At 49.8% G+C, this 22841-nt stretch overlaps 7 protein-coding genes across 7 annotated transcripts; 4 read left to right on the top strand and 3 right to left on the bottom strand.

The window, feature by feature from the left end:
• Nucleotides 1-1372: 1372 nt before the first annotated feature.
• BO87DRAFT_454743 (uncharacterized protein) lies at nucleotides 1373-2633 on the bottom strand. Its single transcript, XM_025628585.1, has 4 exons — nucleotides 2562-2633; nucleotides 2493-2510; nucleotides 1890-2445; nucleotides 1373-1838 (listed from the first exon to the last, which is right to left on the bottom strand). Exons 1-4 carry the CDS (start codon nucleotides 2604-2606, stop codon nucleotides 1660-1662), a joined length of 798 nt encoding a protein of 265 aa, XP_025485435.1. The 5' UTR covers nucleotides 2607-2633; the 3' UTR covers nucleotides 1373-1659.
• A 1200-nt stretch (nucleotides 2634-3833) lies between these two features.
• Nucleotides 3834-4573, bottom strand: BO87DRAFT_381966 (uncharacterized protein; the record flags this gene model as incomplete). Its single annotated transcript, XM_025624583.1, has 3 exons — nucleotides 3834-3848; nucleotides 3997-4217; nucleotides 4279-4573. The coding sequence occupies 3 exons, from the start codon at nucleotides 4571-4573 to the stop codon at nucleotides 3834-3836; spliced, it is 531 nt and encodes a 176-aa protein (XP_025485434.1).
• A 1244-nt stretch (nucleotides 4574-5817) lies between these two features.
• BO87DRAFT_411870 (uncharacterized protein) lies at nucleotides 5818-7411 on the top strand. Its single transcript, XM_025626469.1, has 4 exons — nucleotides 5818-6374; nucleotides 6443-6471; nucleotides 6548-6685; nucleotides 6751-7411. The coding sequence occupies exons 1-4, from the start codon at nucleotides 6200-6202 to the stop codon at nucleotides 7126-7128; spliced, it is 720 nt and encodes a 239-aa protein (XP_025485433.1). The 5' UTR covers nucleotides 5818-6199; the 3' UTR covers nucleotides 7129-7411.
• A 189-nt stretch (nucleotides 7412-7600) lies between these two features.
• Nucleotides 7601-10137, top strand: BO87DRAFT_372093 (uncharacterized protein). The gene is made up of 2 exons (XM_025622204.1): nucleotides 7601-8156; nucleotides 8228-10137. Exons 1-2 carry the CDS (start codon nucleotides 7757-7759, stop codon nucleotides 9940-9942), a joined length of 2115 nt encoding a protein of 704 aa, XP_025485432.1. The 5' UTR covers nucleotides 7601-7756; the 3' UTR covers nucleotides 9943-10137.
• A 1592-nt stretch (nucleotides 10138-11729) lies between these two features.
• On the top strand, nucleotides 11730-14461 carry BO87DRAFT_421048 (uncharacterized protein; the record flags this gene model as incomplete). Its single annotated transcript, XM_025627039.1, has 3 exons — nucleotides 11730-12470; nucleotides 12543-13968; nucleotides 14022-14461. The coding sequence occupies 3 exons, from the start codon at nucleotides 11730-11732 to the stop codon at nucleotides 14459-14461; spliced, it is 2607 nt and encodes an 868-aa protein (XP_025485431.1).
• Nucleotides 14462-15203: 742 nt separating this feature from the next.
• Nucleotides 15204-17299, top strand: BO87DRAFT_421047 (uncharacterized protein; the record flags this gene model as incomplete). Its single annotated transcript, XM_025627038.1, has 4 exons — nucleotides 15204-15406; nucleotides 15488-15494; nucleotides 16125-16309; nucleotides 16372-17299. 4 exons carry the CDS (start codon nucleotides 15204-15206, stop codon nucleotides 17297-17299), a joined length of 1323 nt encoding a protein of 440 aa, XP_025485430.1.
• A 1013-nt stretch (nucleotides 17300-18312) lies between these two features.
• Nucleotides 18313-21716, bottom strand: BO87DRAFT_348344 (uncharacterized protein). The gene is made up of 8 exons (XM_025620964.1): nucleotides 21498-21716; nucleotides 20816-21416; nucleotides 20195-20718; nucleotides 20028-20139; nucleotides 19610-19977; nucleotides 19165-19554; nucleotides 18919-19108; nucleotides 18313-18863 (listed from the first exon to the last, which is right to left on the bottom strand). The coding sequence occupies exons 2-8, from the start codon at nucleotides 21309-21311 to the stop codon at nucleotides 18754-18756; spliced, it is 2190 nt and encodes a 729-aa protein (XP_025485429.1). The 5' UTR covers nucleotides 21312-21416; nucleotides 21498-21716; the 3' UTR covers nucleotides 18313-18753.
• Nucleotides 21717-22841: the final 1125 nt, after the last annotated feature.

Here is a 22841-nt window from a genome sequence, read left to right as displayed (position 1 = left end):
CTTCGCAAGATGTGTTTGTCTCGACGACAGTTCACCACGACCGTTGAAGTCTGTCCGGTACAAAGAAGTGGCAGAATCAACGACAAGGAGCGAGAAACGAGTCTCGCACATCATCTGCGAAGCTTGGTTGAGTAGCTGAAGTTGATGGTCTGAGTTGTAGGCACGAGCGTATGCCACATTATCCAGCACCTCTTCTCCCACCAGCCCGTATCGCTGTGCAACCGCCAATAGACGCACTGGTCGGAAGGTACCTTCTGTGTCAATGTACAGACATTTTCCTTCTCCTCCGCCCATGTCAAAAGGCAATTGGCAAGTCACGGCGAGTGTATGACATATTTGACTTTTTCCTGTCCTGAACTCTCCGAATATCTCCGTGATAGAGCCTGTCTCGATGCCACCTCCAAGAAGGGTGTCTAACTGCTTAGAGCCTGTCGTAATTGAGATGAGTTCGTTTCGTCGCGCATGCATTTCGGTCGCGGTAGTAAAGCCCATCGGCACAAGCTTCATAGCTACAAAGTTATGGAGTCAGACCAGATATTCGCCACAAGTTCCAATGCCACAAGAGTAACACTCACCCTCAACCAGGACCTTGGTGGCCTTCTGTTCCGAAATACCCTTGATTTGTTCCAACAAACGTTTTGGCCTATACAAGGTTCAATAAATGTGCTTGTGAGCAGGACTGGAATTGGGCAATGGCACATAACCAGACTGGCAGAGGAAAGACGTACGTATATGCAACCGACTCAACAGTGTTGTATCCAGCATCAACAAACAGCTTGATATCCCTACTTGTCAGGCCCGAAACACCCTGTTACTAAAAGCATCAGCACTTGAACTTCACCCACACATCGCCAAATATATTATTTTGCCGTTTGAATGGCTCACCTCCAGGGAAGAGAGTGGCGTAGGCGCTCCGGGGCCTGGAAGCCCATCGTCATACTCATTCTGAGTATCAGCGTCGGCAGTCATCTTTCACAAAGAATTCAAACTTCTGTAGCGTCAGGATCCAGTGGCCTTTGTAGCAATACTGCAAAAATCTTCGGAGAAATGGCAATAGATGTAGCTTGTTAACCGCGCACACACGCGTCTAGATCAGTTGCGGTTTCCTGATGTAGTTCAGATTTCAACACTGGATGGATTGCAACACACAATCCAGCTTCCGTGTGCAATAAGGCAAAACTGTCCAGAAACCCGTGGTTCTTTTATTCTATGGTGGCAAATTGCCGTTGTCGCAGCGCGTTATTCAAGTCATGTTGGGATTGTGGACGCGTCCAGGCAGTCGCGACATCACGTGCCCACTGGCATCAGCTTGTTGCCTTGGGTGGGCCATTTACCTACAGCTATTAGTCCACTTTATATCTACGTTAATACAGTAACTGCCAGGCCAAACCTGTCTTATTGCATATGAAGCACATACTTGCTCTGTATCACAAACGAAAGGAAAAGAGATACATTTTGTTTCCGTTGCATGTCCTGCGCGCTTCCGGTCGTGCATTTGTTTCGCAACATGATTCGTCATAGTAACCGAGGCTTATCAATGACTAAATGATATCCAACGATTCGTTCATAGGCCCCTCGATAGTATTGTTGCCATTGCATGTTACATGGTCAACGGCAGAGGCTGCCTGGGAGACTGGCAAAACAACCTAGTCTCGCACCTCATAACACGGCATTTGAAAAGCCTTGCGACCTCGCCGGTGAGGGCGTTCTACGGCCTTCGAGCGTCTCCTGGTTAATGGCTCTTAGTTGACATATTTCAGCTGGGTTTGTCCGGATATTCTCGTCTATGAGTTTGCTGATTCTCCTTCTGAAGCTCTCCGATGAAGTGCGGCGAAGCCCTGTGTATGCTTAGCATTTCGAGTTCAAGCCAATATACTTCAGGATCTTACCCTCTGGTGTTGATCTTCTTTTGTAGCTATCGAAGGGCTTCTTGACCCACGAGCTTCGCGCGCCAAACCACCTTGAGCGACGCTTGTCTAGATCTGGAGAGCATTCCGGTTCAATACTAATGGGGCCATCCAGCTGTAGAGACTGGTTGGTTGGCGAGAGAGAGATGTACTCTGACTGTCCGTATTCAATGTCTAGAACCTTGGGGGAGTTGCACTGGTCATAGAGGCTCGGGCTAGGTGCCGGTTGGTATGTCCGCTCAAGACCTTGGATATCATCTCCTGTCAGCGCCATCAACGTCGGCTTGGGTGCCGACGCAATACTTTCAGGTCTACTACCCGAGTGAGTGGTGGACTGTCTCGCAGAACGGCAATCGGGTGTCCATATGCCTTCTACTTGAATTCCCTTCTCCAAAGCTCTAGCACCAAACGGTATCTCGCTTGGTTCGGCCAGCATGGGTTGCATCTCTGCTTTCTGTCGTGCTTCGGCGGTGGCATACTTCTGTGTCTTTCGCCTGTTGTAGGCTAGGACGATGAATGAGTACACCAGTACCAGTGCCTTGACGTGTCAGTGGAATGTATGCCAATCCAGTACTGGATCCTTACCAGAAGACCTGCGAGCGCCTGGTCGCAGGTTAGCGACATTCCTCGTTCCCAAGGCCTTGGGGATCTTACAAAGCTCAGTTTCTGCCAGAGCGCCCAACCAACCCAGAAATTCATGATCGTTCGGTGAATGAGAAGTCTTTTGATGGGGGATGCAGCCGCTGTAGATGCAGGAAAGCGGTAGTCTAAACTAGACACAGGAAGGCCTCTCCCAGGTGACTGCGCTGGCGTGGACTCTAATTGTCTCTGGCACTTCTGAGATATATGTCAAAATCGGCGTTGCTGCTTTAGTTGGTAAGCCCGGAGGGTATACTGAACGATGTATGATGCTCAAAACTTGGAGGGTGAGAGATGCAAACTACCAGGTAGAATAGCAGATAACTGGTCCTTCGTTAAGTTTGGTAGTCGAGGAAGGTGCAGTTATGCTGCAATGGGGGAAAGAAGGTTCATGGGCGAGGTGAATGCGACATAGTAACAATGATGCCAGCTAGATTCAATAGTGTACTACTTGCCTACACCTTGTATTCTTTCATCAATGGGCTCCAGATATTCACGAGAAACAACGTGCCGCATATTCTATGTACACCTGAAGTGAAACAGTTTCAATTATGCCATAGTATGCCCAGAGGGTGGCCAGCAGGGTAGACTGGACTGGGATGACCATACTACTGAATATATACTGCAGCGGAACCGAAGCCCAACACAACAAGTAGTTGAACATCATGAGCAACCATCTACATTTGAACATTCAGAAAAAATAGAAAATAATCAAAAGGATAGCAAGCAGAGCAACAAAATTATTAGCAAAGAAACGAGGAGGAACGATTGCTCATATAAATGAGCAAAAAGTAAAACAGCAAAAAGAAGAGAATAGTAGTTGCCCAGCCAAAGTGCCAATTTCCCTGTAACGGGACGGTGTAATCTGGCGACGCCATCCCGGGGTGGAAATGTCTCTGCAGAATTGCTTCCCTCAAGGGTCACTTCCATTGCTTAGCGCCTCATAGCATCGTGGATTACTCGCACGAGTACAATGACGACCCCGGGATTCGTACCAGGCACCAGTCCCGCTGGCAATTACCTAAGCAAGGTTATTGACTTGGCGGCTGACCTCCCACCGGACTATCCGTGACAGATATTAAATATTATTATTGTACATTCATTATATACTACTTACTGCAACTTGTATTCATTCGATTCTCGCTCATTATATGGGGGAAATGCAGATTTTTATATTAGATATAATTCGATTTAGTGAATATGTCATTACATTACCCACTCCTCTAGCCGGTGTGAGGTTTTGACAACACGGATACACACTAGTAAGGTTAAATGTGTCCCCTACGTCTAACCGTAACTGGCCTATTACAATCAACAAAAACTACTAATACAATCACCATGGCGTCTAAAGATGCTTTCTTTCATTCCCCTCCGCTCTGATATTGATACATGGTTCGTGCAATAGGTGAGACGGTAGGAATTAGCCCTGTGCTCGAAAGAAGCAACACACATTCAGCGCCACAATAGGTAGACGATGCTGCGATTCCCTCAAGCCACCAACCCGCACACACAAGACTCCAATAGAAGCAGCTAGGCCAACAACCTCACACATCTCTAAAGCCCCTGCACCTTCTTCTTCCCAGGAGACCGCCCCAGCGCTTGCATCGACCCGAGCAGCACTCGGCGCTGAGAGAACATCTGCTCCTATTTGGGGCGCATCTGCTGCCACGGCTATCTGTGCACGACCCATTGGAACAGGTGTGAAAGCGAGAACAGTCCACATTGGACTTACAACCTGCGACACAGAAACCTTGATTGCAGATTTGGCCAAGGTTGCATTGAGAATTGTCGCTGCAGAGAGGGGCGGCTATTCTTTCCGGAGTGGAATCGCTGATAGCTTCGACATCGGCATTGTAGTCGCCATGAACGTCACGGCGCAGAGTAGTAATCAGGCGGCCGGTTCTATCTTCACAGTAGGGTGCGGTAACTTCGCGTCTGATATTTCGGGGGAGGACAGTGGAAGAGACTACTCCGGCCAAGATGAAAATCGATAGTATCGATAAAATCAGCGCTGAAAGTTTAGGCATGGTGATAGTTGATAAAGTAGGCTGAGGACACAGGATGTTAGATCATACACCTAGACCTCGAATTGATTGTGTCGCCATCTCAGACGGGAGTCGATTATCTGCCCGTAGCAAAGCGTGGAGAGCCTGACCTATACCTTTTCAAGTTATGGTGATATCTAGATCACCAGGGGAATGTGCCAGAGGAATCAATGTGGGATGTCTCAAGAAGACGATAGGATGAGTGATAATACAATATAGATACCCAGTAGATATGGAAGGCACCCCACCGTCTCAGTCATGTTTGGCAAGAGCTTCACGGGCAGGTACCCTCCAAAGGTGTGTGTTGACCGCATGCTACTAGGTCGGCAGCCTTCAGGAGCACAACATTGGGAGGCTCTTCCCAATATTTAATCAGATACGAAAGGCGTGAACATAGCTGCAACTGGGATATGTATATGCTGTGTATGTGTCAAATGTAATAGTAATGAAGATCCAACAAGATGGGCCAATCGTCTTCGGGCTAGAGCACAATCGACTCGGACGTCTATAGTCTGCTAGCCGAAAAGAGATCAACACCTACAGAGCGCATTGCACAGAGTATGCTGCTAGCACCTATAAAAGTCTGCATCAACCTAGCTAGCCAGAGGCATCTAGATAGACTTCAATGAAGCACAGTCGGCAGAGGTTGCATGTGCCCCCTGGCTTGGGAACACAGCCAATGGGATATCGTATCGGATAGATTGGCATGTATGAGGATGGGGTTCTGCAAGCCACAACTTCTGACTTATGAAAGTGACGACGCCACTGCAAGTAAGTATGATCTACAGCGAGCTATGTCGCCTTGCTTGATATGAATGAACGTGAGCTTTCCCAGTGGTATTTTCTTGCAGGTCATGGTCGTGCAGATTAGCATGCGGCAAGGGGGAAATCAAAGCAACGAAAAACAATCATGGCAGATTAGTAGCCACTACAGAGTTCAGAAGAACTGTGGGGAATTGAGGGACAAGGTAAGTAACTATTGATAGTCAAAGTAGAGTTGTAGTCATGTAGTAATAGCACCAAGTAGACTACGTATACGATGGGATTGTTGACGTTACCAAGACAAGGGGATGCTTAGTCAGGTGATGAATAAACCCCCTCATAAAAAAGAAACATGAATGGGGCACAATGACGCTATCTCGGACACTAGTATGGAACTACAATGCCTGGGATAAAGGCGATGATGATATGCCCAAGTTCCCCGGCCTTGTTTTTGACTAGTGAGAGATCAAAATGCCTGGCTAGTCTGGATAGGTTCGTTGCACACAACTCAGTGGCAAATCAACTGTGTTGAGAGCCATTAGCATTTTTTTTTTTTTATTCTTCTTCCAATTTTTTTTTCTTTTACCCCTCGCAAAAGTCGGAACGACCCCGTCCAGCAGATTGTGATTGCACCGCCAGCGGATGAACCACCCTTTCATAAATTGAACCGATGCCCGAGACCGCCGATCATGTGAGGTTTGAGCGTTGTACATCCTGGCAAGCAACTCGCCCGGTTCAGGTCTCGCCATTGTTGCTTGACCACCTCAGCATATTTATTCTCCTGTCAGGGACCCTCCGTCTCTTTGCGTCTGCGCGACTGCTTCCCTTCCTTATTATCATTTCACCATGGCGCCGTTCCGCAACTTCTTGTCCAGAAAGTCCACTGCCCCCAATGGCGGGGAAGTCAGTGCCGCTCCCACCGATAACTCTGCTAGCCATGCCTCACTCGATACTCATGGCTCGAGTCCTTTGAACTTCAGGAAGAGTTCGGAAAACGAACCACCTGAATATAAACTCAGTGGTATGCCACCTGGGACCCTTTCAATGGATCCTTAATTTACCCCGCTAACTCTATCCTCTTCCCGCCAGTCGTCGACGCCAATGGAATCTACCATCCCGTATGTGAACCACTACCGTTACAATCACATGGCGGGTCTTATTCGCATGCGGAACAAGTAACTCACATGTCAATAGCCCTCACCTCCAGAGAAACAGGGCTTCTGGCGCAAGTACCCTGGTTCCCCGAGATCCTCGCACCATCGCGATCTCGTAAATGAGAACGAACCCTTCTCGATATCTCGCGAATCATTCGATTCGTATCGCCGATCATTTGTAATGACCCATCCGTACTTGATCTCACTTTCTCGTCGCAAGAGTGACTTACACTGCGCCTCCAGGATATCTCCGCCCGATCACCCGTATGCTATACCGATGCGATGCCATCTCGAACATCGCTCGACTCTCGAGTCTCCCATATAACATCAACACCATCTACGCTTTACTCGAATTTAAGCAAGCAACCGGAAGCCATGGAAGAAGAGCAATACGAAGAGGTTGCGCTCGACGACGAGGAGGTCAAACCAAAGCGGAAGAGCATCTTCTCTCGGTTCGGTGACTTTACAAACGACTCCGCCCAGAACTCTAGTACCTCTAAATCTTCGACTCTTGGATTTCACATCCCGGGCCGTAAAAGAGGCCCAAGCAATCCAGGCTCAGAGCTAGGTACTTTCAAAGCACCGCCGGTTAATGCGGAATCGGAGGTGCATGATGCGTGATACGAACGCAGGGGGTGTGTAACTATATACTGGGTAATTCATAATCTGTAGGCGTCTGGATGGGGATTACCATTGAAGTGTCATTTTTTTTTCTCTTTTGCTCTGTTCAATCACCCTCGACAGTTGTGCTTGTTGCTTGTCTGATTCATAATCTGTGTGGGTTTTGGCTTAAATTTAATCGCATTGCGCGCTGTCGGGGCTTTGCATCGGTGACTTTTTGATGTTTCTTTAGATTCATCGATAGAGATTCCTGCGTGCGAAATCTATCTTTTTATCTGCATCCATAAACATGACTAGAAACCACTAAAACCAATTTATTTAATTCACAATAATCCAATTCCATCCGCGGGAGCCCCATTAGATAGATAAGTTAGACACGGACACCCTTCTTATCAGCAAATGCAAACAAAACAAACCCAACCAAATCTCGACCGCCCTGTCCCCCGAAAAAAGCAAAAAACGGTTTAGGGAAAAAAAAGTCCATTCTCCGGGACAAATTGAGCAAGCTAACCCGCAGGCGGCGTACCATTTTATATTTTCTATCTGATATCCCCGCCAGAGAAGTTTTCAGTTTTTCTTCTCAAGGGTATAGCCACTTTTTTTTGTTCGATTTCCAGACATATTCACCATGGTCGGGGTAAAGCGTCGAGTAGACGCCGGTGACGAGCGCAATGGAAAACGGACCAAGAAGCAGGTGCCCGTGCCCGCGAAGAAGAGCAAGTCGTCTGCGGCTCCCGTGAAGGCTTCCAAGTCTGTGGTGTCGAAGAAGGGCGATAAGGGTGGAAAGAAGGATAAGAAGACTTCTAGTAAGAAGAAGGCGCAGAGGGAGGAGTCTGAGTCTGAGGATGATGATGATGATGATGATGAGGATGATGAGGATGATTTCGATCTGGATGATGTTGATGATTCGGAGATTGATGCTTTGGATGATGAGGATGACGAGGAGGAGGATGTTGATATGGAAGATGTGGAGGAGGAAGAAGATACTGGGAAGAAGTCCAAGTCTGCGGATGCGGATGCTCAGCAAAGTATGCTTGATTGATTGAAATATCTCTCTGGTGAAAAGGTCTGGTGCTAATGTGTTGCTTTTTTCATTTAGATAAGTCTACGTCGCGCGAATCGCATGCGAAGCAAAAGGCCCTCCTGCAAGAGCGCAAGGCCGCCAGACCCAACGCTGATATGATCGGTCGCTCGAAGAAGCTGTGGGAGCAGCTGCGTCGCAAGTCTCATGTTCCGCTCGAGGAGCGGAAGAAGCTCATCAAGGAGCTTTTTGAAATCATTACTGGACGTGTGAAGGACTTTGTCTTCAAGCATGACTCGGTCCGTGTCATCCAGACGGCCCTCAAATACGCCAACATGGAGCAACGGAAGATGATCGCCACGGAATTGAAGGGTAGCTACAACGAGCTTGCGCAGAGCCGGTATGCCAAGTTCCTGGTCGGAAAGTTGATTGTTCACGGTGATGCTGAGGTTCGTGATTTGATCGTGCCTGAGTTCTACGGACATGTCAAGAGACTCATCAGACACCCCGAGGGGTCCTGGATTCTCGATGATATCTACCGCACCGTTGCGACGAAGGAACAGAAGGCGAACCTCCTGCGTGAGTGGTACGGTCCGGAATTCGTCATCTTCAGGGATGACAAGAACGGCCCGCCCGATGCGGACCTCTCTAAGATCCTCGAGGCGCACCCGGAGAAGAGGGGCCCCATTATGCACTACCTCTGGGAGCTTGTCAACCAGCTGGTGCAGAAGCGCAACTCTGGTTTCACCATTCTGCACGACGCCATGCTGCAGTACTACCTTAACACTAAGCCGGGCAGCTCCGAGGCTAACGAGTTTGTTGAGCTGCTGAAGGGCGATGAAGAGGGAGATCTGGTCAAGAACTTGGCTTTCACCAAGTCCGGTGCTCGGGTGATGTCGTTGAGTCTGGCGTACTCCAACGCCAAGGACCGCAAGCTCCTTACCCGTTTCTACAGAGATACTATCAAGATGATGGCCGGCGATCTCCACGGACATTTGGTTCTGTTGACCGCGTACGAAGTTATTGATGACACCAAGCTTACCTCCAAGTTGGTCTTCCCCGAACTCCTGAACCAGGGAATGGATGCCGAGGCTCGGAACGAAGAGCTGCTCTTCCAAGTGAACGACTTGACAGCGCGTATCCCCATCCTGTATCCGTTTGTCGGAGACCGGGTCAAGTGGCTTCTGCCTGACGGCGACCATGAGTTGCTGAAGGAGGTTCGTGAAATCCGCAAGGAGACTTCCAAGAAGGACCCCGAGCTTCGTCGACAGGAGTTGGTCAAGGCTGCATCGGCGAATGTGCTCGAGCTCATTGCCGCACGTGCCGACTCTCTCCTCGAGACGAGCTTCGGATGCCAATTCATCTCCGAGGTGCTGTTCGAAGCCGATGGAGACAAGAGCGCCGCATTGGCCGCTGTGGCTGAGGCCGCCAAATCCAGAGCCGACACCAAGGACTCTCCGTTCGTGGGCCGGTTGCTCAAGTCGCTGGTTCAGGGTGGACGGTTCAACCCCGCCGAGAAGAAGGTCGAGAAGGTGCAGCCTCCTCTCAACTTCCACGGTCTTCTTTACGAGCAGATCCAGGAAGAGACCATGTCGTGGGCCACGGGATCCAATGTGTTCGTCGTGGTGGCTCTTGCGGAGTCGGACGACTTCGAGAAGAAGGCCGAGTTGTTGAAGACGCTGAAGAAGAACAAGAAGGCGCTGGAGAAGGCGTCGTCGGAGACCAGCAAGGATGGAAAGAAGGGCAGCCCGGTCAGCAGTGGTGCGAAGCTGCTGCTGGAGAAGATCCGGTAGAGTCTTTCCGTTTCGGTCCCTTAGCAGGGGAACATTGTAATATTGGCCGGGATTTTTCTTTTACAAACGCATTTCATTTGCTCATCGAGGTGTTCGTTGGATTCTTATTATATTGATTCCTTTTTCTTTATAGGTGATATCTCCATCTGTACAGGGTCTGTGATAGACATGGGACCAAAACGAGTCAGAAAAAAGCATTTTGATATTCATTATTTATTTAGCATGATTCCAAGACGTAGCAAAGTATTGTATTGTCGTACATACACTTCCCCATAGTTAACCATAGGATAGATAGTGTAAAGGTAGGGTAGCAGCGAGCGCAGAAAAGACCCCCCCAAAACGGATGTTACAGCCCCCATGGCCCCAAGATTCTGAAACCGCACGTCCCGCGTTGAAGACGCCACTCCCCAAGAAGCCGAAGCTGCACAGCATCCTCCCCAGGCATCTACTCCTGATGCATCTCAGCAGGTAGCCTTCCGGAGGGGATGGTGTTTCATAATCTCAGGGGGGAGAAGATCTCAGCTCTGTACGGAGTTAGTCTGTAGTCATAGTAACTTAAATTAGTATGGCCGAATGAGGTTGGTTCCATGGTGCAGCTGAATTTAGGCCGGACCGATCGTTAAATGACGATCTCCGGGATTGGTTGGTGGTTCAGGAACCGGGCTGGAACTGGGCTTGTTGATGATGCAGTGATAGTAATGATGAGAGGGGTGGAAATGAATGATCAATTGATATCCTGGAAGTCCCTCAAGGTTTAGTTAAATGAAATGCATGCACTTCAAGTAGCTGTCTGTGGGTAACCGAGAGGGAACAATGTACCATGGCTTAGATGATACTACTACTACTACTGTAGTAGCTAGTTACTGTACATCCCCTGTCTGTTCGGTTCTTTGGTTCGGTCTCACTCCACCTCTCCAGTAGGTGTTTAGTTGCTCCATCTCTCTCTCCCATGAACCAGTAACCCACTTGTCTCCTGAGGATTCTTATCGTCCTCAACCGTTGATTGAGGATCTCCAGCGACGAGCTCAGATCCCTGCCTAATTGAGATTGGTAGAGAAAGAGACGAAAGAAAAAAAAAAAAGAAGGCAAAAAGGGAACGGGTGAGAAAAAAAAAAGCAGGGACAAGAATAATTATGGCAGTGGAAATTTCCCCAAACCCAGATTGGAATTGGTTCCCCCCTCCCCGAACACTTTCTTTTGGTGTTGGACTGAACTGAACTGAATCGAATTGAACTGAACTGGTTGCATTCGTGGAACTGGCAATTTGACTCCTCTTCTTTCCTTTCCTGTTCGCGTCCTTGCTGCCTTCTCTCTCTCTTTCCCAAATCTTATTCCCTCCTTTCGGTTTCCTTTTCCTTCTATTTCTTTTTTGCTTCTTCCCGTCTTCGATGCTTTTAATAGTTAATGCTTAATTCTAATTTGTTTTTATTTCCCTAATTTCTAATCGAAGTCCACGCTGACTTCGCTGCCACCGCCCTCCACATTCGCTGATTCGACCAGGGTAGTGCCCAACCTGTCTCAGATTGACTTTGCGATTGCATCTCTGCATCTCCAGCAGCAGATCCCCTCTTGCAGATATTACCACACTGACCTTCATCCCTTCAATCCTGGTCCTACCTGCAGGCCCAGACCTCTCCAGCTGAACCAGACGAGCCTTCATCCCCTCCCCTGGTTGCAGATGGCCTGGGTCTGAGCGCCGATTCCTGTCGTGTGCTGGGATATACTTTGATTTCTTTCGTCATTAGATACATACACCGGCCTCAACAGCTACACAGCACGGTATAAGCATGCTGTCCGCCGAGGATGCTGGACACTCTCCTCGTCCACCACCACCTCCGATCCCCCCATCGCCAACCCTCTCGAATCCCGATATGATCTTACCGTTCGACCACAATGAGCGCGAGTCCTCCACCCCGTCCCCGCCATTCAACCTCCCCTCTTTGTCCAACCTCCAGTCCTTTTACGAGAACCGCACGGCGCCCGATGATGTCGACGACCAGGGTCGAGGCGTTGGCTCCGCCGGTATTGCTCTCTCATATGGCAGCCGGCCTCAGAAAATAGGTTTCTCGCGTCGCATGTGGCCAACTGAAGTTCAGGATTCTAGTCGTCGATTGTCGGACATCGGGGAGGAGGATAGTGTCTCGTCGTCGCCGGCGCACATGAGGACCCTTCCATTTCTGTCCCAGGCGGGTCGGATGGCGGGTTCGCCTGTCTCGCAACGCGAGACGGCTGAGGCGGAGGCTAGGGAAATGGCGGCGTGGAGCAGCTCGTCTAGCTCGACAATTAGTGGTGCTAGCGACTCGTCGCAGGACGCCGCTAAGGACCGCCAGGGGAGTCGCGGTACGGTGCAAAATCCTCACCAAGTCCCTGAAGGTGTACGCTCTGCGGTTGACAGTCTGGAAGGAAATGGTTCGACTCCGAGTCTAATGGCGACCACGGAGAAAGGCGGATCTGGGGTGGAGCTCTCGTCGGCTGTTTTGAGCACCGAGGCGGAGAGAATTCTGGAGAATGCGAAGAAGCGCCTCACGGTATGTTGGCCATGTGTTTCAGGTCCGCTTATGAAATCCCGATCAGTGACTAACTGTCGCACTGGTATGCAGCTCATGGAGGGCAATCTAAGCCGAGCCCGTACGTCAATGCGCGCGTCCCCGTCGCTGTCGGCATCACCAACGCCATCCGTGGGTCACCAACCCCTGGGACTGGGTCAGCCAGTTGGTGGATTGTACCAATCCATCTCCCGTGCCGACCGCAGAGGCTCAGCTAATCGACCACGCGCAACCTATACATCATCCCAAGACGCAATTAATAACAACGGTCATTCCCGTGTTCACAGCGAAACCAACTTACCTTCTGCGGCGCAATCGAGTCTGCCTGCCGTTGAGCGCAATCTCTCCCGGTCGGTGAGCGCTCTCGGCTCAACCACGGCCCCCAACCTTCATCATGACGAGCGAAGCTTCCGCTATGATCCAACGCGTGCGTATCTCACCCATCGTGCGTCCGTGTCATCGATGCAGAGGCCACAAATCCGTTCTTCGCCCCCGGTCTCGAATCCGCGAGCCGCCTCTGATTCACCGAAAGGATTGGGAATTTCCGAGGAAGTATTCGAGGATGAGTCTTCTGAGACCATGAACGGACCCAATTCGGTCCAACCAACTTATGAACCTCCCTCTCGATCCCAGTCGCAACTGCAGGTGCGAGATCTCCAGGATCAAATGAAGGGCCTTCATATCAAGATATCTAGCTTAAAGGTTAGAGCCCAGGAGGATAACCTACGTCGACGCAGCATGCAAAGTTTGCGGACCCCGAGCCCTCTTTCCGCAACGGATCAATGGGCACCCAGTGCAGCGGAGGTGAAAGAGCGCCGGACCAATAATGACGCTAATACTGGGAATGGGCGGTCTGCTGGATATACGCAAGATAGCCAGCACCGTAGTGACTATGGAGGTGCAAGATATGAGCCCGAGGTTGGTGTCTCCCGTCAGACAAGTCAAAGAAAACGAGAACTGCCTTCTACCCAGGCATCGCATGCCGAGCCGACCTATGGGAGCTACGAGTCCAGGGAGGACGACGATGACGGAAAGTCTGTTGCAGGGACACTCTATGAGGACGCAGAAGAGGGTGAATATTACATAAATGGCGCCGATGATGGATTGGATCGCCAGGCCTTGGACGAGATCTTGCGCGAACCCCTGGATGATGAGTTTGATGATTCGTTGGAGGCTTTCCCAGCGGCTCCACAAAGCTTGGAGGATACACCGCACGAGGAGCGAGAGGATGCTTTCGACTATGAGCATTTCATCCTACATAGCGCTCTAGGAAACTACACGCAGGCTCGCTTGCGACGCGAGAGCAATGTTTCTACCTCGTCTGTGGAAACGACGCGGCCGATCGACCACCGTTCCACCCGCCATTCTCGCGCAAATAGCACTACCTCCATATCCACCGTGGCGACGTTTGCTACGGCTACCGAAGGGGATCGTGATGATCTTGAAAGTGTCCTCTATTGGGACCGGAAGTTCAACGATGGTAAGGATTCATGAAGAGCATTTCACAAGGCGTGAGTAACTAACTGTCACTAGAGCTACGCAACAACCACCCTTCGGATGTAAATGATTCCAATGGCGCCCAATGTGGGGACGGTGAAGGAACCCCCCGGGCTATTCGCAGACAGCCCAGTCGCCGGGATAAAGCTAGCCTCTATCCTGAGACCAACTTGCCTCCGCGACGGTCAGATTCAGCAACCACCGGATCTACCACGCCGACATCCTTAGTATCATCTCTCGTGTCCACCGTCCGCGCAGCTTCCAGCCCTCACCCGAGTGCCACTGCGAAGGGGAACCTGGGCTTGAACGATGATGACACTCATCTCTTAGAGCGGCTATTCCAGAGTCTGGGCAATGTTTGCTTGGACCTGCAGAACATCACGACGTCCGAGAACCCGGACCCGAAGCAGGTGCGATTACTGAGACGGCGCCTAGATGCGGCTCGACGCGTATTAGATGGGGAGCTTGATACGTAGATTATACATAGTCCTATGTTCCGCGGGGAAGTGATACTGCCGGGGCTATTCGTGCTTTTGGCGTTTGTTGATGAGGCAGTCTGGGCGAGAGCCTTTGCTATGATACCCTGACATTCGATTTAGCCATTGCATGCATACACTTATTGGATTCACATATATTATATATACTATCTTTCTATTATATTAAGAAGTAAAGTCGCCAGTTGGTGCTATAAGCATAAAGACTGGGCGAGTCACTATAGCGAAACTTCCTTTCCGAATCAGGAAAGTGGAGATCACGATAAGGGGCTTCCCGATAAGGCAGTCCCCGCCCCCGCGCACGTGTTTGGCGATGCGACGCGCCGCGCGAAAGTCCGCTGCATCCACGCAGTATCTATTCGGTACTATCATTCTTACCTTTTCCTTTCAGGGCATTCGCTGCATCGTGCTCTCGGACCTCTCAATTCTCAAACCCTCAGTGGGGCTTCATTTTCAACCTCGCAATAATCTTGGCCCGATTTGGTGCGTTCAACCTGCATGATGCCTCCTAAATATAGGCTTACCCTTGGCACAGAACGGGTGCTCAATTCGGCTCATCCACTAGCAAAATTCATACTTGTTCTCAGCAAAGTGGAGAGCATAGTCGGTGTATAGTCGCGACGCCATTTTTGGAAAACCAACTTAGCAAGCGCACGCCAACCGGGGATACTGGTCCATCTTCGCGGATAATAGATCCGAGAACCAGCCAGAAAATATAGTGACGATGCCACACCCGTCGAGGCGCCTTCTGATCTTTCAGGAGGCGCGTAATCCGCAAAGTCCATCCGAGATTGTGTATCTACCTGTCAATAAACTGGGGCTACCGATTTGCGGTGATGGCCCGGAAATGCCTTCCATGTTGGAGCTGCCGTTGCGGATCCTGAAAGCGTTCACGGATATTTTCAATCAGCCGAAGTACAAGGGCTGGTGAGTGGTGGCTCTTTTGTATATGTTTTGTTTTCTATCTGAGGGTATCTAAGGAAAATGCTAATGTTCAGCTTGATGTAGGGCGTTGGTAGGTGCTGGGCCGTACCACGATACTTCTGTAGAAGGGAAGTATTATGCTGTGGTGCTAGAGCAGGTTCAGGAGGTCACGGTTGCCTAATGTGTGATGATGATGTATGATCGATGATATGCTTTTTCATGTTGTATGATCATGATGATGTGATGCCTTTTGCCTGTCCGCTCCCTATTTAGTCGCTCACTCCTTCCCATTTTCATGTTCCTTTTACTCTCTTCTCATAGATGTGGGTGGACTTGTGTTGCTTTTTGATTCCCATTCTTTTTGTATTAACTGTGGCTGTACTAATGGTCAAATTTCTCTTTTATTCATTTTCATTTGAGATACGCTGAAGACTCTACCTTTACTCTCTACCTGCACTGCCGGGCCTTCTGTGGTTCCTAACGCTACAGGACGGAAACAGCTAATAAGGAAAAAGCCAAGAGTGTTCGTGAAGTGCCTCGCATACTACAGTAAGTCTGCTCATTAACCTTGCATTCAGCCTCACATGAATGATACGGTTGTGCCAAGATTCTAATCTCCTCTTAGCTCCTTCATTTTATCGTTACGTCGTACTCCTCCAGAATCCAATGGTCTGATATCCTTTCCAGCAATTCCAGCCACGTAAATCCTGACACGCACTAGGCGCCCAAGCTATTATTTCTTTTCGAGAAAGACAATGACCGATATTGGCTGTCGGACGCTACGGGTCTCCCGATAGCAGATGGCTGTCCTCTGCTCGATCTGACAGATAAAGAATTAGTTTATGAGACAGAGCTGCTGATGATGGTCACTAGTGCCATGGAAGCGAAGTTGATGCCCACAAATTAGTAAGTTGTGCTTCGCCTATGAAACAGTAGCGTGGAGTGAGACCCTTGCTGACCAGCCACAGCAACTACCTTGCTAGCTATAAGATTGCTGAAACCTACTACGTGTTGCTTGAGGAACGCCTTGATGGAGGACGATTTCCGGCTATATCACCCGCATCTAACTCAGCGACTCTCGAGGATGGCGATTCCGTAGGTTCGGACGATGAAACGCCCACAACACGTTATCCGCCATCCTACAGTCTCTCGGACGGTGAGGATAAAGATTGTGCCGGTAGTGAAATCGTGGCTCCCTCTCAGATCACCACCAACCCCAGTACTTCTAGCGATGGTGGCATCTTGACTCCCTCTCAAAGCACCGCCACCACCAGAGCTTTCAGCCCTGTCGACGTCAACAAGAGCGATGATCCCAAACGAGACGAATTTACCGTTAGTGACTCTAACGGCCGTTCAAAAGCCAAAAAGCCAGCCCCCAGTACTGGGAGTTCGTCCAAAAACCCCGATGTTGCTACCGACTACGACTCCGATAGGAATAGCGAACCTATAAATAATGGCCACAGATGCCATCATCCAGTTTCGACAGACAAAGTACCACCACGCCAGGACCCTCATCAGGCTGCGACCGATCTGATCTCGCAAATTAGTCGTTCAGGCCTAAAATGGGGGGCGGTGGGCCGTTCCGGTTATATTGAGTTCGATATCAACAAGGCGCCTATCCCAAAACTTGTCCCGGTCAACCCTGATACGGAGAATCCAAGCAGACCAGACGCACAATCCAACAGCAATCGTTCTACCCCATCAACGACTCGCAAGCCTCTCCCTCAGCCTCTAGCAACTGATGGCCTGTCTATTCCGCGTGATAAGCCTTATTGGACCGAGTTTGGTTTGCATTGGCCCCCCCGTGATGGGCCACTCTACATGCCCCCTTTAGACCCCAATGACCCTTATAAAGTACCGGATACACCGCTAGAAGTAAACTGGACTCCTCTTTGATATTGCTGCGCTGGATTTAGAAAGGTGTTTTGCTGGGGCTCAATTTTTTTTTTTGACACCTCTCATTGAATCTTACTCTCTCCCGTTTTCTTTATTTTGATAGTGACGTCCTGGGACTTTGATAAGTTAGCTAGAAGGCGTTGTCTAACTTGTGTTAGCTTTGATATGCCTTGTTATTCCTATATTGACAATTGAATGACGAGTGGTCAGCCACAACGATATGTTATGTTATATTTGTCTGCAACTGTAGAGCAATTTGGTTATATGGTATCAGTAGACGACGGCACCTCTACCCCAACGAACGAAGAAAGAAAAGAAGAAAGCAGTACTATAAACCAGGGAAGAATGAACATAACCAGAAGGGGCTAGACAACCCATCTTTTCCTTCTCATCGAGTATACAAATGCGTGTAGACCTAGTACTAGTAGCATTAATAATATATTACCACCCTCAACCCCCAAATCCAACGAATAGTAGCAGCCAAACGACATGATGTAGTACCTACTAGTAGACTAGTAGTAATTGTAAGCAGCAAACATGATATCAACCTACTACACGGTCACTGCACAGATTATGTAGAAGAGGATTTTAGTGTGCTGTATACTATATTAATAAAAAAAGAGCCTCAGTGAGTTGTAGGACATGAATAAGCAGAATAGAGTTCAACTAACTAGTTAGGTGCTGGTTGAAATTTAGTAATCATTACTAGTAACCTGCTTGCCATGCTATACGAATTCGTCCCAACTCGGAGGGTACTACTAGGTACTAGGTACTAGGTACTACTACTCACAGTATATGGGAGATAACTATGTATGTAGAATGTTATTTTCTTGAGAGAAAGATATGGGTGAATGAATGAATTGACTACAGGGTTATAATTCTAGAATTTATGAAGTAGGTTTGGAATAGTAGTAGTAAAGATAATTAGCTGGCTACGTTGTTACTTGGAACCTATGTGGACATAATTTCTCGGAATGAACCAATTTGCAGATATCTAAGAGGGGAGGTGATAGGAGATAATGGTATATGCCTCAGGCGTGAATCAAACACAGGTATGGATTTCGTTCGGTTACATTACTACAGGGGGTTTAGATTTTGGAAAAGAAAGAAACACGCACACATAATCGCTGCATTCATTCTCCGTCCGTCCGTCCTTCCTTCCGTTCCTTTTTGCTTCCTCGCATGCCTATGCCCATGTCCACGCCTACACTCACGCCCATCCATCTACACCATATACGGGAACCAACAGGTCAATCATAGATTGTGATAGTGCAGAGGCAAAGAAAAGAGAAGCCTGCTTAATTCGCGGTTTGTTGTTGTTAATGTTGTTGTTGTTGTTGTTGTTGTTGTTGTTGTTGTTGTTGTCATCAAAGTCGTTTACTTTGTTTTTTTGTGCTTTCTTTCTGTTTCGTCAACCAGTGCTAGAAGAGCCTAGAAGACGCAGCAAGGCAGGATTAGGTGTAGACGTTCGTTGGGGGGAGGAGCTTGGCTCCGTAGCGGAGGTCGAGCGAGCGGGAGTCAGTAGGGTCAAAAACGGTGGCTTGACGTTGTTCAAGGAAGAGAGCTGTTTGTGATTAGCAGTGATTCAACTGAGGTTCGAGGCCTAATAGGGTACGTACGAGTCACTTTGATCATGTCAAACCAGCGAGCTGCATTCTCGTCACTACCATCCACGGCTTTTAGGATGCCGGTATCTGGTCGAGGAGTAGCCTTGGGCGGAAGGCTACGCATCTTCAACAACATGTGCAGGATGTCGGAGAAGCGATCGCCTTGATTGGCGTAGTATGGTGGGCGCTTGTCCAAAGGCCACTGCGAAACGAGTTAGTATGCAGACAGACCGCTTTGAAGTATGGCGGTGAGCTTACCCGCTGAGCAAAGTTCTCGTCGTCCCAGGACCGGAATAGCCAGCACGTCCGCTCCACGCAGTTCAACAAAATGAGCGCAACCAGGAAGGTCTCGAACCAGCCACTTTGCTGGCGCTGAAGCAGTCGCCGCTCGAGATCATTCATAACCGACTTGCTCAGCTGCGACGCGCGTTTCTCGGTTGCGGCCCGCAGCTGGCTGCATAGGAGCTCGTACGACTCGCTGTTGGTGACACTGTCAATGGGCGTGCGGCCGTCGTCTGATGGCTGTGCAAGAGAGTGCATCGATGTGGGAGGAAGAGTTGGGTTGCAGAATGTCTTCCACTGCAATTCCCCGTCGGCCAGAATGTGAGTGGCAATCCAGAGTTCCAGCACCCGTTCGAGCAACACGTCCTGAACAAGTCAACCAACACTGCTGGCTTTCCGGTGATTCAACTAAGGAACATACCTTTTTCTGCTGGCTTAGCTCCGCAGCAAGCAACAAAGTTGGTCTCATGAAGTCTGAAGCCTCCCGCTCGTAGAAGAACGGCGCAGTCTTCTTGATGTACATCTCGATCTTTCCAGGAAGATCATCTGCATCACTGTCCAGCAGATACAGCTCGTGTAGAGGGCCCTGGAATTGTGTTTCATCTCCGAGAGCCTGGAGCTGAGGGTCAAGCGTCGATGCGGGTGCCTTGTGGCCCTGGAGTCCGCTAAAGGTAACGTAGACCATGCTCTCCTCAAAATGGGTAACCTCAATACGTCCAGCGTAGTGTTCGAATTTGATTTGATTGCGGATACCGCTCACATCGTGGTAGGCAAGGGTAGCGTGCAAATCTGCGGTGGTTAGTGCGTGTGACAACCACCACGAAGGCCAAGTTACATACTTGCATTGTACAGCTCGAATTCTTCGGCAATGCGCGTGCGAATGCACGGGTGCTTCCACAAGCGGGCGCTCTCGACGCTGGCGCAGGTGGTACACGGGCTGTCACCGGAGCACTGGAGGCAGGACTTGTTAGAGACATATTTCGAAATGAGAGGGCATCCAACCTACAGGTTTCTTCAGCATGCGACAACGAATACATGCGCCCCGCTTGCGAACTTCCTGAACCTCTCGGCGTCGGGCGGCGGAGAAGCGACCGCGCACTTTCGGCTTGGTAGGCTTGGTAGAGTTGCCAAATTCGTTCACGAAGCCCTTGGCCTGAGAGTTGGGGTTCATAGCAATAGGACGGGGGAAGGAAGCAGCGCGCTGTGTGGCTGCAGTGAGAGTGGGATCATGTTCGTGAAGGCTGTCGAAGAGAAGCTGCTCCTGAGTGGACAGCTGCTGGTTCCACGAGGGACTCATCTTAGGCATACCGTCGGTAAGACCAGCATCGTGATCCATTGGGAGACCGTGGGGCACCATCTCACTAGCGGAAGCAGCAATCATGGACAGTTGCGACTGGCGCGCATTGGAGGTGGGGTCCGGAGTCAACGAAACGTCTGGCAACGGGGGGGATGCGGCTGCGGCTTGCGGCTGATCTTGAGAGGAACTAGGCAGGGAAGGTACAGAAGAGGCGTTGGAACCTTGAGGAGTGCCTTGAGAGATTATAAGCGTTAGCGCGTCGCAAATAGACAAAGGAAGCGGGATGAGTGAATGAAGCTTGAGTGAAGGTAGGTCACAACACCGACTTACCTGGAGCGTTGTTCGCATCTTCTTCAACCTGGTCCGGCTGTGTAGGATGACCTTGAAAGCCTTCAGCCTCGAGGGCCGGGTCGACGACCACTGTCTTTCCCCCGACTGTCACCGACTGAGTGTATGCAGGGCCCCGTTTCGTCTGGTCGGACGCACCAACCTGGCGCGACGCCTCGGCCAAAACATTAAGGCCATCGAAATTCTGGCGTGTAGTGAAGGGCAGATCCACCGATTTGCCCTTACTCGTCACATCCTTGTTCTGATCGCCATCGGCGAGATCGGGAAGTTCGTGAAGTCGCAACAAGACGCGTTGCCGATCGCGCAACGGGATGGCTTGACACTTCTTCACGAGATGGTTGGTCAAGCTGTCGATGCGACCCTTGGGAAATTTCTCTCCGCAGGCCTTGCACGTGTGCTGGTAGCGATTACTGGCGTCCTCGAGTTTCTGGCCTCGAATAAAGAACTCGAGGATGAGTTGGTTCGGTTTGCGACCCATTGAGAGGGAAAGTGTGTGGCCGGGCGGGCACTCGGCAAGGAGGGACCGGGACTAACACAATAAAATCGGGGATGACTCGAGCAAGGAACTGCGCGTTAAAGAGCACTGTAAAGATATTGTAAGCGACAGATCTACCGGGTCAGAGAGGCACAGCGCGCACGCTGGAGCCGTGAGACAGTGACGCACACAGGGTCTCGAGAAGACGAGGGGTGAGAGAGAAACGGATGGCAAAATAGCAGCTTGGCCACAACACCGACCGGCAGAACCCACCACGCCGTTCGGAAGGTGCCGCACCAGGTTTAGAAAGATGGGAGTGGATGGGCTAAGGGTAACTAAAGGATCCAGGGGAGTAATAGTGCCAGAAATGCAGGCAATGATCGAGAGTAGAATGAGGCAGCGCAGCAGAGGGAGTGGGATGAAGGGGAAATCTGGAGCAAGCAGCGGCAAAACCACGACTTTTCTACGGGCGGTCTGTCACTGGCCGCCTGCTCCGTCACGGGTTTCGGTTGGGATGCGCCTCACCGCATGAAAGGCGGTGATGAGATCGGTGACTGATGTTAGATACATTCCTTCTTTTTTGGACTAAATTACTAAATGCGTTGAACAATTGTCTAGAAAGGCCAACCGGACATGTCAGCTCCGTTTCTGGCGCGGCCATAATCTATGTATGGTATATACAGCATGATGATTATGTGCACCTTCAGCGGTGTGGCAGGGCTCCCAGCCTATAAAGTGGACATGATCAGCCAGGGCTTGCATCGGCTCTTGTGATACTCGACTTTGGTTTTTACCTTTGATACCTGTCGAAAGAACTTTAGCTGGAATCTGTGGCCCCACTGTGAAACACTCCCTGACCGCTCTCTCTTTCATCATGTCTTAGTTATCATCATATCTCCATCTATCTTAACAACCATAAATAGTCATTTTTTCCCCTTGTATTTATCTCAACTACAGCATCCGCCGGACTCTTAACTTTTCGTCAGTAATCATCACAGAAGATGTGAACTGGCTAAATGATGTCTTGAATTCTCCCTATATGATGTTCCTCACATATTCCATTCCATCCCATTCCTACCTTACTAGCTCTATTGCCGAGTTAGGCATACTTCCATAGTTGCATGCAGCAGCCTGCAGCCTCTCCTACTACCTGCCACTATCACCCATGAGCGATTTCTTCCGATAACATCTCCGCTGCCGGAGAAGATGACAAAATGACTACATGGATAAAATCAAATTTCTCTTTTGCTCTGCAGCATCATCGCTTCCCCTATCATCAGGTAGCAGATGTCTCATAGGCAAGGAAAGCATCTAGCAACAACCATAAGATGGAGAAAACCCGCAGTTAAGAAAGAAGAGAAAAATCACTCAATCATTCCCACTCATCCATCTCCTGCCGAGACTAATTGAGAGCATCAGTTATGGAAACCCTATTCCACACCATCAGATCACTAACTCTACGGACTACCAGCTACGTGCTCATACAAGGCTAACTAACTGCCTACCCCTCGATCATTTATGTCTCTTCTCATC

This window comes from Aspergillus neoniger (assembly GCF_003184625.1).
Source record: "Aspergillus neoniger CBS 115656 unplaced genomic scaffold BO87scaffold_1, whole genome shotgun sequence".
NCBI classification, from domain to species: domain Eukaryota; kingdom Fungi; phylum Ascomycota; class Eurotiomycetes; order Eurotiales; family Aspergillaceae; genus Aspergillus; species Aspergillus neoniger.
Note: the sequence above shows the minus strand (reverse complement) of the source record. Positions and strands in the feature narration are given on the sequence as shown.